The following is a 12,980-nucleotide window of genomic DNA, read 5'->3' as shown; positions in this document are numbered from 1 at the left end:
ACTGATCACACATACATGTTTAATACTAATGTTGTCTACCTGGTAAGTGGAGCTGAAACAACTGCTGAGATTAGCTTATCAACAGGAAAATTAATATGCACTTGATTTTACTGAAAAACACAAAAAACATCAAACATCCAGCTTCTAAAATTTGATCTCTCTCTTGTTATTAGTATCGTTGACTGTTAGGCAGACAAAATCAAATCTCTTAGATCTCAGGCTGATCAATTGTGACAGGCATTATTCACCATAACTGTAGGTTGAGAATAAAAGAAATCATTCATTCAACTATCAAAAAAATGACAACAGCAGCAGCATAATAACTGCAGCCTTATTTATTCAACACAAATTATTGTTGGCACCAACTCAGCCTTAGTTAAACCACTTAACTGATCCGTCAACAGATGTAACAGAAAAAGGGTAACTTCAAATCTGTGCAAAAACAAGTTTAACCTTCAAGATTATTTAAGACAGCTCTATAAGAACACAGAGAAACAAGATGTGGGAAAATAAACTGTCTGAGACTGTCTGGTTTCTATAAATCTGCTCTCAGCCGAAAGAACATAAGCAAATCTGAGAAACCCTCAGGTATTTGAATACAAAGGCACACGAGCGAATAGCAAGAAACTGCTCCTAGTTAAGTGAAATTTTACAGTATGCTTACAAAATCTAAATATTTGCATTTAAAAACAAAAATCTCACCTCTTGTCAATTTCTCATCTTTTGTTTCCAGCTGAATTCATGTATTATTATGCCATGTTGACAAAAATTGGGAGAATTTTCATCAAGAGTATCTGCTGGATATCAAAACCATCATCCATGCTGCTTTTACCCTGCTATTCCAAATCCACGCCTGCCCTTGTTTTTTTAAACTTTAAACAAAAATAACAGCATTAAACTTCTGAGGCTCTTCACATATTAAGATGTCATCAGAAATCTTAAGAACTTAAGGTATTTATAAGGTTATTTGTTTGTTTTGCATCTTTATCTGTCTCCTGAGTTCAAAGCCAGTTTCTATAAAAATCTAGCCGAACCTGTCGCTTTCTCTCTGTCCTCTTGCTAACGTCTCGTATTGCAGCTGAACAGGAGAAAGAGATAAAAGAGGCCCACGCTGCTGTTATGATGAGACTCCTCTTAGTTACCCCCTGGGAACACTTCACTGGACATCTGAGAGAGTTTTAAACATGAAAAAGCTGTTTTTTCTAGCTAATTGCGTCTCTATCTGTCAGCCACTCGAACAAGCTGTTTCCCATGAGCTGTATGGAAACATCTTCATAGCTTTTACTTATTTGGCTGCACTTCTCGTCTTCTCCCTAAGAACACATACGTCATTACATATGGCTACACTGTTACCTGTGTCAGGGACAAGCTATTTTCTGCCTTGGCCTCAGTGTATAAAATATACAGTTGCACCCATTATGCTAGAGGTCTTACATATATCATTTAGAGTGTTTATAACTTAGCGGAGGCTCATAAAATTATCACCCTACTTGATAACAGCCGTTGGGATTTTGGTTCAGTGTCTGACACTGCGGCTGCAGGCTGCAAAGCAGCAGGCACGACAAGTTGGAAGGCTACTACCTACAGCGGCTGGAGGTAACAAACATCAGCATTAGGCAATATCAGCTTCAGCTTTCTGTCCTACGTGACAGAGCTATAAATACCACTGGCAGGCAGCAACAGCGTAAAATGCAAAGGTGGAATGCTGCTAGGGTAGGTGTCTATAGTTGCTGCTTAGCTCAGATGTTTGCAATGAACCTGTTTATGTGCGTAGGAGTATGTGTTATAGGGGTTCCCAACAACCTTCTAAACTGCCTGATCTCCTAACTACAAACACACAACTAACTCATGCTGCTGTGCTAGCAGAAAGTCTGCTGAATTTCACATCACATTCCATTATCTGAAGAAATACTGATGCTTTCATTGTGCCTTTAGTGCATTTTATATTACTGATAGATCAGTGGTGGGTCCACTACTGTGCCTTTAATTTGCAAGGCTGAACTGATAATCATGTCCATGACCAATTCATCTACATGTTCTTTTCTTTATTATCAAATAAATAATTAGGTCTAGAAAATGTTTGCATATGTAAACAATATGTCATAATTTCCCAGAACTCAAGGTGATGTTTTCAGCTGTATTATTTTGTCTGCCCAACAGTCCAATAGAATTAGCTTACTACCAAAGAAATTTGTGAACAATTATCAACACTGCTGCAGATTCGATTTATGTTGAACAATTACTTAATGGACCAGTTGTTTCAGCTCTATTTGATAGTACCTGTTACAAAATCTCAATGATAAGCACAGCCTGACTGCACAATGAAATGTACTATAGTTACTGTTATCCTGCTGAAACTATTGTGTAACTTTAAGACTACACAGAGTACAGTCATCTACGCAGACTTACCTTTTCCTTTATTTTTACTCACTTGGCTAGACTGTGTGTGAATCTTTGTAGCCGCCCTTAAAGGTGAAATCCTCAGCGCTGAATCTTGTTAGCCTCATCTCTGTCATCTCATTTGTTGAGGTGAGGAGTGTGCACAAAGCAGAGCCTCCCCCTGTTCAGAAAAGACACAAGTAAAAAATTCACTGTGTTCTGCTGTGTCCCATAACTTTGCTATCATTTTCCCTCTTAATGGACAATCTGGCCAGAGGGTATTCTCCAGGAAAGAAACTTGTAATTTTCATAATCAGTAAATGTACTAATCTGAGGGTATTTTCAGGGAAAGAAACATATCATCTTCTCAATTGGTAACAGTACTAATCCATGACATTAATTACTATAATCATAGTTTTCAGATTAGATGTGGAGAGTTGAGAAAAATCATAAATGCTTCCTCTCTAAAACATCTGAAGGTCTTGAGTTTTGATATCAAAAGGACATTATCCCCGAACGCACTGACACTACAACTTTTTAACCTGCTATTTTCTAACACATGAGCTCAAACTTTACATTAATAAATATAGTGAGAACTGTCAGTTAACTTTGGAGACAGTAGAACTTAAAACAACGCAAAAACACATTATATTTTTGCTGTTTCTTTTCCCTCCCCAATATTTTATTGAGGAATGAGCAGCTAACTGTTTATATGGGGAAACACGTCAGAAAGCAGATGGATGAAGGGAGGGAGCAGTAATCTGAGCCAGATGGGAGCAGACTGATGGTTTAAAATCAGTCAGGTAGGCATCACATTTACAGGTAAACAAAGAGCAGGCGTTTTGTTACTGGTTTACAAACAGAAGTCTTGGTCACATAGTTTCAACACTTGTGAAATCCACCCATCCATTATCTATAGCTGCTTATTCCTTAATCAGAGTCATGGGGATCTGCTGGAGCCTATCCCAGCTCTCTCTGGGTGAAAGGCAGGGGTCCACCCTGGACAGGTCACCAGTCCATCACAGGGCCACATAGAGACAAACAACCTCACACACTCACACTCACTCCTATGGGCAATTTAGAGTCACCAATCAACCTGACATACATGTTTTTGGACTGTGGGAGGAAACCAGAGTACCTGGAGAAAACCCACACTAGCACGGGGAGACCATGGAAAGGTCACCCACCAGAAAAAGGTCCCTGCTGGGTTTCAAACCAGGAAACGTCTTGCTGTGAGGGAACAGTGCTAACCACTAATCCACCGTGCTGCCCCACTTGAGAAGTCAAATCATGTAACTAAATTCAGACCAGTGGTCTTTCAGCTGTTATTAGATTTATGATATGATCCAAATGATCAGTTATGACGACCATGTGCTTCACTGGAATATGTTTTATATAACGCTATATATAACATTACATTAGGTGGATTTGACCAGTAGCTATGGTTTAAATCTACAGTCATGAAACAAGTGATTTTTTCCATTATTTCTGCACATTTTCTGACAATACTGACACACTTGTATTAACATTTTAACTTTATTTTCGTGATTCAACACACAGCTAACGGTAACTCTATAGGTCAAGCGCTAAATTAAGTTACTCTAAACCTCAACACGTTCACATTTAACGTCACTTAACCTAAATCCACCGATAAACAATGCCACGAAGATAAACCAAATAAAACAGCAGGAGTTTTATATCTTTCTATCATTGAACTTGAACACAACATGAGTTAACTTACCTCAGCCTGACGGCTTGAAAATGTTAGCTAGCGTTAGCTAACCGCGCCGAAGTTTCACGCTGAAAAAAATATCTACATGACTAAACAAACTATTCAAACTAGTACTACAACATATTCCTCTTATCCGCTCGCCGTACAATGGAGTTTAAAAACTAATATTTTCTCCAAAACATCCACACGTTCGTCGGAAGCTTTAGAGTAGTTAGCTGCTGGCTAACAGCTAGCCTCGTTGTTAGCTGTCCTACAACTACGGCAACTCGCACGTAACAAAAATCGTGAATTTTTAAAAAAAGCGAAGCTCCAGCAGCTAGACTAATACTGACATTAGTTTATCTTGTTGTCATGTTGTTGTCTGTAAACAGGAGCTGATGTTAGGTGTCACCAGGAAAGGAATGAGTCCTGTCAAATTAATCTGATTTGTGAGCATATCACAGTTGGAATGTGATACGGGTCATCAAATAAATTATCAACAGAGCAAGGTCATTTATTTTTACTGTGCGTCAATGTGGACCATGCATCCAGCTGCCTCTGGTGTACTGTGTCTTATTGGTTTTCCAGATTAGTGTGTACATAACTGCAAGATGAGGGAATGTGACAGTGAGAACAGGCCCACATCCAAGTTTCATCATCAAACTGCGATCTCATATTTCTGCCTCTAATCAGTTTCTCCTCATGTGTAAACTTCTACAGGCAGAAGAAACAATTATCCTCGTCCACAGCTTAGCCCTGCAAACTCTTTATTTTTTGTTTCGTTGTCTTTAGGTTTTTATCATGTTGATGGGAGTTGGCATGGAAACACGGCAATACATTCAGATTTCTGACGCTTCTGTTCACAACACCCTATTGTTTGTCACTTTCTAGGGAAAATGATACTATGAAAAGCTTTAGCCATGCATTGATGCAATAAAAAAGTGAATTCATCCATTACTGAACCGCCACATTTGACACAATAATATCTGCTGAGTGGGGATTCATTTGTCAGGATTACTGTCGTCAGCTGGAGGGTTTAATCCCCATCCTCTCTGTCTTATTTGCTTTCTTTTAGACAAATATCAAATAAAAAAAAAAAATGTTTGTCTGAAAACACACATTTGCACAATCACAAGGTCTCTCTCTCTCTCTCTCTCTCTCTCTGCAGCATGTTTGGCAGCTGTGTGCTGGTGGTGGTGCCTGCTGGAGATGTCACTGGATACTCTGACTCAGCTTTCTGCAGAGCTGCTCAAAATGTGACTGACAGCTCATATTGGTAAATTCCCACATGCTGAAACTCTTTTTAGACAAACCTGCCAAATATCAACACTAACCTTGTGAGTATCACACACCATGATGACCCATGTGTCCGGCATAGCTGTAGACCTTGTTGTGTCTAAACTATATAATGTATTATTTCTATGTTTTTTAAAGACACCAACTATTGCTTTTTTATTTAATACATCATATGTGTATTAAACCTCACTCTACTTGTTTTCTTTTGCTTTTTTGTTTTTCTGGCATGAACCACTTTTTAGTAATGTGCTGTACTGTAAAGCAGAAACACCATGTTATCATTTATAATAATTAATAACATGCCTGTTTATCATCACTTTGTCTTCAGAAATGGTTAAAAAAAAAAGAAAGATACTCACATATAGAGATTCAGCACTGTTTCAGTTTTATTTCTAGTTCATCAAGCATAGATTACGTCGGGAACAATGACAACCACAGGTTATCACTGTTGTTAAAATGTTGCTACTTATTAAAACAATCGGTACAGCCAGTTCAAACACCCCCCCACCCCATTCATTGTCACCGGTCTCTGTTCAGCACGACCTCCCACTCCTGTCATCATTACATTTCACTAAAATTTTTAAAGGATCAAATAGATTCTGTGGACACATATCACTTACTTATTTCATAAGCAGCATTATAAAACAGTTTGTTTTAATCCCCTATTTTTCAAAAATAAAATAAAAATACATATGTACAGAAAAAAAAAAAGGCTCATCACTCAAAGTGTTACTTTTGTCAAAACATCATTAAATAAAAATTAAAACAGGGGAAAGAAGTACAGTATGAACCCTAACAGGGTGGATGCACCCAAAACAACTTTCACACACAAATACTTCAAAAGATATATAGATGTGTGTGTGTGTGTGTATATATATATATATATATATATATATATATATATATACACACACTGTATATATGTATCATATATATATTCTGTATAGATGATTCTCTACAAAAAAGCAAGTTTACTCTTTCTTTGAGTAAATACATTCTACTTTACAATCACTATGACAACAATGTACATTTCCAACCAAAATACGTTGATCGTTTACAAACTTAATCAGATGACTGTGACCAGGAAGTATGCAACAGGATGAGTGACTGTATTATTGTGTGTGTGTGTGTGTGTGTGTGTGCGCGCATATTTTCGATTTTCAGATGAGCACACAAATGTTTTCTCCCTGACACACATGCACACACTCACACACACACACCCAGAGAACACGATCTGTTCAGCAGCTAGTCTGGTTAGCTTTGCCTCAGCAGTCGAAACGTGATCTGAGATCTATTTCTGCTGCTCTGCTGAGTTCAGAGTGACTCACTGATGGGCTTTCCAGCTTTTTGCAAAACTCTCCTCCCTCCATTTCCTGATACATTTAGCACAACTACCAGACCTTAACCTCATCTTTGTATCCTAACATAAGAGCAATCAAGGCTGTTTTCCTTTGGAGGCTGAATTTACACACTGGAGAGCAGATTTCTTTTTTTTTTTACCTGACATTTCAGAACTGTCTAGACGGTGAATATCAGATTTCATTCTGTATGGTTTCTGACTTCCAAGAATGCTGAGATGATCAGATTAATACCACAGAGGCTTCATACAGAGGCTCTGGATAAATCCTACCCTGCAGGACGAACCAGAAACTTTCCAAAAAACATCAGCATGGTTTGCCTTCCCTCTGACATTTGACCTGGCAGGGAGATGAAGAAGTGCCTTTTTGGGAAACTGGATGTGACAGAAGGTCCAAAAATCTGAAGTGACCTGACAAGAAAACCGCTCAGAACTCTTTACTCCAGCACCTAAACATGGAGAGCTCCTGTATTTAGTGCCAGAACAAAAAAAATCTATTGATACAGCACTCCTCCCTGTCAGCAAAGCTTGAGTCGTTCACAGATAACTGCTGTTTCTACAAAAACAAGCAAACTCAAAGCAAAAAAAAATCCATTATGTACAATGCTACAGAGAGCCCATTACAAAGCACCAAAAAATAAATGGGGTAGATGGGAGTGTGTAGTCTCGGCTATGCATGGCTCAAATCCTACAGTACAGACAAGGCCTAACCACTTGTGTGACTCTAAATACAGTACAATCATATGTGTAATATACAAACCACAGAGCAAAGAGTGTCATGCTGTCTCATTGTGCAGGCGAACGTTGACATATTTACATATGAGTTTGCGTGCATGTGTCTATTTGCATACACGTGCATCGGGTAGCCCTGAGAAGGATGTGTGGGCGTATTGCGCGGTGTGTTTTGTGCTTCTTAGACTAAGGTTGTTGTTATTGAACACCTCGGTGAGAGGCGGGCTTTGTAAGACTGTAGATGCAGGAAGGTGTGTGTATTTGGTGGCAACATCTATCAGAAATCTCACCAGGGACTCAAGTCCAGCACAAACAATCATTACATTCCAGAAAAGTTATCCATTACTGCCCGGCACAATCCTCGCCACTGTGAGCGGAGTGCCAACATTTTTCTATTTTGCGAGAATGGCTGGTACCGTCGTCTTCCACTTACTGCTGCAGTATGAGAACCACAGCTGGAAGATGCTCCTCAGCCTCCCCTGTGTTTTATTTCTCCATGTACTGAATAAAATGATTTGAAATAGATTGTGAAAGGAGCAGCATTAGTCACAATTTCTAGCTTCATTTCACAGGCTTTGTCTAAATCATCACTAAATATATATTTTGAAATAGAAAGACAAATGTCATGTTTTTTTTTTTTTAATTTTCCTGTACAAATGTCCATATTACACCACCAACAAATATATATATTGTTTAATCAAACCTCAGGCTGACTCCTGTTGTCTAACGTCGTTGTTACATTTAAAAGAAACACAAGACTCACATAGTGGTAAAAAAAAAAAAGCGGAAGATGTTCATGTTTAATAAGAGAGATGAAATGTGGAGCCTCAACAACTTCCTAGTGAATTAACGCTACGACTGTGGACCAGCCTGCACAGTCCCACCAGATCGCCTGTGCCTGTTTTAGACTGACCGTGTTTCCCTGAGCTCTCACTCTGCCACCCTTCCTCTGAATGTGGTCGTCCAGCCAACGGGCCAAGAGGACAGGGTCAGTAGTCAGGGTGACTCCTTGTGTGTGTCTGTTCAGTCTGAGGGGAAATGAAAAGGTTGCTCACTGAGGTATGACTGTCTGCCTTGTTAATGTGGGCCATCTGGAGAGAGAGGACAGGGGCAGAGAGAGATCACGAGAGAGAGAGAGAGAGAGAGAGGGCAGAGGGGAAATTAGGAGGAATTCTTAGCTGATCGAGAAGGACTGTTTCTGTCAAGCTCCAACTTATTCACCTGCACATGAATTCCACACAGAGATGAAAAGTCACAGCAGAGAAATACTCTAACATCTCGGTCCAAGACTTTTAGAGACAAAATGTCCACAGACATTTGATTGCATTTGATAAAATGCAAACACAGTGTGCAAAGCTCCACAGTTAATAAACCTGGAGAATATGTCATTACTGTAAACAGCAGATCCTTCTTTTTAAAGACCATGATTGAGTTTCTAGATGACACTAAGGCACCAGGATAACCTTAATGTTGCTGCAGGTCGGAGAAGTAAGAGGATCTCAGCAATGAAAGTTTTTGTTTCCACAACAGTAAAGTGGCAAGTTCAGGATCATTACGAATTTTACATTTGTGAGATTGTTTTGTTTTGTTTTTTTTGTGGACTGGTTAATCTAGACTTCATAGACAAATTTGTCCTGGGCAGGACAGTTGATAGTGGACCTCATGGACAATAAATGGACTATAGCCAGTCCTAAAGCACATTGGACAGAAAACCTCAGTTACTGAAGTTGTTCAAACATAAATGACCAAGAACTTGTGTACTTGACGTCACCACTCCAAGACAAAGCTCTTCTTTTAGTTTACGTCCAATCTCTCAATCACAGTTTAGTAACACGATTGTGTTTCATCTACACTAAACTTGTCAGATTCAATGTAATGTGAGCTCAGTGGTGTTGCAAAATTTCACAAAAACTCTAATTTGACTTATCTTGAAAAAGGGCTTCGGGGCTATAGTGTCTTTCTCAGACATTGTTTTTTGTTGAATCAAAAGTGGTGCAAACACGGGAGATCAAACCGATGCCCAGATCAAGGTGAGTGCGAACAGAATCAAAGCTTTTTGATGCAAGTTCTGTTTGATTTTTGCCTCTGCAGACTGACGTCTCATCTCTATTAAAAGCTACAAAAAAAAAAAAAAAACTAATGAAGCATCCTGAGCTTTCAGAAGACGTAAGCAACACAGAAATTTGCAGAAATCACACAGCACTATGTCTATACTGCTACTCTTATGTATATGCATTGTGTAAAGTGACACCTGCTCAGTTCCAACAATCCCCCAAAATTACACGTAAGAGACTATTAGAATAAAGCACTTTAACATCTCATGGAATATCTCATCTCTCACTCTAATTACTACATATGCAAAAATTCACTATGAGTTACAGTATGGGGTTAAATTCACAACACTATCACTCCACAGTCAACTACTAATAAAAAATAAACAAAGTTTGAGAAAAAAAAAAAGAAGAAAACTCCATAACCTCAAGCACCATATAACCTCTTCCACTAATTTAATCTCAAATAGCCTTTTCCAGCAAGTAATGCCACAATCATCTGTCAAACTTAGACGCTCACTACGGATAAATTATAACTTGGATTGTTGGTTGGTTAGTTAGAATATTTAACGTTAGAAAAATTCCCTTTATGATGGGGCTCTTTTAAGGCTTACAGAGGGGTTTGGGGTGTGTTTGATTGTTTATTAGCCCGTAACTCATAGCATAGTTACAGAAACCTCCTCTGTCTAGCATCTTCTCCTTTGCTCAAATCTTTTGGCATCAGTGACCAGTTAAAGGCATTGTGTGACAACACCCCAGTCCAAATTTCAAAACATCCTTTCATTTAATGTTACAATCCACTAAAATGCACCTACTCCCATAAAGTGTCAGTTGTTCTCCTTTCTAAAAACAGGGAACATCGATTTTTGCTAGTGATCCTAGTGATGCACAAGCAAAGAGCATATAAATCCAATGCACATTCAACTTTTGAAGAACCCGGCTATATTTTTAAATCGTCCGATTGTTTGTGCTGTGTCTCTTCCTAATCCTTTAGAGTTGTTTCTGCAACCAGCAACTCCACAGCCATAGAAAGGTTGAGAGGAGTGTGCGTGTGAATCTGTGTTTGCAGAAAGAATCAGAATAGTAATGTATGTCAGTGAGCTGTGCTTTTGGTCCCTAAGACGAACGGGACAGAGCTGACGATAGTTCGTTGTGTTGATGGGTGAGTCTGTTAAGGTGGAGGGAGGAGTGCGCACGTCAGGATATACACATAGTTTACATGTTAAATATTTGTAACAACGGTTTTCCCTGCCAGCAGTGAGACTATAGAAAATGTGCTTTCTGACAGGAAAAGAGTATATTAATGTATGTGCGTGTATGTGCACAGGTGTCGTCACGTTATGTTCAGTAGTGAGCACCTCTGGGCCGGGCCATGTAAACAAACCTCGGGCAGCAGAGAGCGTGCTCAGAAAGGCTCAGAAAGACATCAAAGACAGAGGAATAGTTTGAAGGAAGGAGAGGAAGGAAGGAAGGAAAGAAGGAAGCATTATTATTCTAACAGCACAGGTTAATAGGAATACCAAAGATAATATTGCATCTCCTAGAACTAGCTTCAATTGCTCAGTGTATATAAAATTGGAAGAAAGCTATAATGTGATATTACAGTTACATTTCACTTTATAATTCTAAAATAATTTATACCAACAATAGTTATATTTTATAGAATATTTACATAAATACATTATTATATATTAATATTAATGTCAACACATCATTATAGAAACACACACCGTACATATATGTGTATATAGTCATGTTATAGCCACATGTACACACACATACAATGAATATACAATCAAAATGAGCTATTGCAATGCTGTGTTGGGTCAAACTCCACTGGACATTCACATCTTCTCAAGTAGGTAAGCTCGAAGAGAGGAGTTCAGATGTATTGCTATAAGAAAGACCAAAGTTCAGCCCAGCCTTGCACAGTTGCAGCTGAACATTTCTTGTAAAATCAGAGTATTGCTTAGTGTAAAGTTACTCTCCTCTGATGTGATAATCTGCACGGAGAGAAGAAAAAAAAAGAGAGAGGAGCTTCGAGCTCAGAAGGTCAGACAGCTCCTTTTGCTATTGTTGGGCAGAAAGATGTTTTTTTTTTTTCCCCAGAAAACTGATCAAACCAAAACTGTTTTCCATGTGTGAGTCTGTCAAGTGGGATAGAAAAGCAGCCCACTCTGATGGACAGGAAAACAGGTGGGCATGTGAGCAGCCGGGTAAGTATGAAGAGAATATCCAACAACCTGCTGCCTCTAGAAGTCAGAGAACAGATCCTGGGGGCCCAGATGAATGATAAAAGGAGCGATGGTCCGTGGCTGGTAGAAGGGATTGTCAATGAAAAGGCCACCTGCAGTGAGATGAAAAAAAAAAACAAAACAAAAAGAAAGAGAAGTAATTACTGTATGATTAGATCTAGAAATCTTTAAACTCAGATTGCACACAGGCTGTTGCACATAAAACATTTTTTAGTCTTTGACAAAGAGATAATGCCCACGAACCCCTCTCATACCTGTCTGTTAGATATGACACTGGAGAAGGAGCCGGCTAGCTTAGTGTCCGACAAATACTGGAAGTTATTAAACAAATTAGAATGTAATGTGTTAATTATTCAGCTTTAGACAGAATAGTTTCCTCCTGCTTTTATCGCTAAGATAAACTAAGCGACTGCAGCACCATATTTAGTGCACAGACACGTGAATGGTATCAATGTTCTCATCTAACATTTGACAAGACAGAAAAACATTTTCCTTGTATGTGATAAATTAGGAGCATAAATAAAAGGCCAATTAGAAATAGCTAATCAAAACATTCACATTTTGCAGTGGTGGGTAGTAAAATAAAATTAAGACACAGGTCAGGAAGTTTTTTTAAACTAAGTACTCTCTGTGTGGCTTTAGCGCTGTGCACAAAAATGATTATAAAAATTATATATATTATATAATATAAATATGTATTTATATTATATAAAAATAAAATAAATAAATAAATAAAAGACACATAATACAACAGCTGGAGAGATTTTTCAGTGATGTGAGATTGAAGGAAATCTCCGGGGATGTGAGACCATTATCACTTTAAAGGTTTCTATAACAATTCAGTGGAGCTCAACCAACCATTGGACAAGATACTGTATTGGGTTCCACTCATCCAATGGCTGCGCCTCACAGCTGTAACCATGGAGACGTCGTCATGGGGTTATCTCTTGCTGGTAGATGACCCAAGCTGTAGTAGACAGCATAACTCGGCTGGGAATGACCTTTGACCTTTGGTATCTCCTTTATGTTAACTTTTTTTTGTGTGTAAGCTGATGTTAGACAGTTGTTTTTGGTTAATCTTTAAATCTTAAGTGATAGTTTTGGGTCCATGTTTCAGTGGCTCAGTTGATGCTGGTCCTTACTGGCTGAGCAAGAACATGCATAAAACTGCAAAAAACAGCAATGATGAAATGAAACAA

At 38.6% G+C, this 12,980-nt stretch overlaps 1 protein-coding gene across 1 annotated transcript in view; it reads right to left on the bottom strand.

Annotated features, from left to right (window-relative positions):
* Window positions 1-6,093: 6,093 nt before the first annotated feature.
* Window positions 6,094-12,980, bottom strand: part of strbp (spermatid perinuclear RNA binding protein) — a 73,149-nt gene continuing 66,262 nt past the window's right edge. Inside the window, exon 19 of the mRNA XM_026296730.1 lies at window positions 6,094-11,873. Within this exon, the coding sequence (XP_026152515.1) occupies window positions 11,779-11,873 (95 nt within the window). The 3' untranslated portion in view covers window positions 6,094-11,778. The remainder of the gene's footprint in view (window positions 11,874-12,980) is intronic.

The sequence above is a fragment of the Mastacembelus armatus genome, chromosome 12 (genome assembly GCF_900324485.2).
Source record: "Mastacembelus armatus chromosome 12, fMasArm1.2, whole genome shotgun sequence".
Taxonomy (NCBI): Eukaryota; Metazoa; Chordata; class Actinopteri; order Synbranchiformes; family Mastacembelidae; genus Mastacembelus; species Mastacembelus armatus.
Note: the sequence above shows the minus strand (reverse complement) of the source record. Positions and strands in the feature narration are given on the sequence as shown.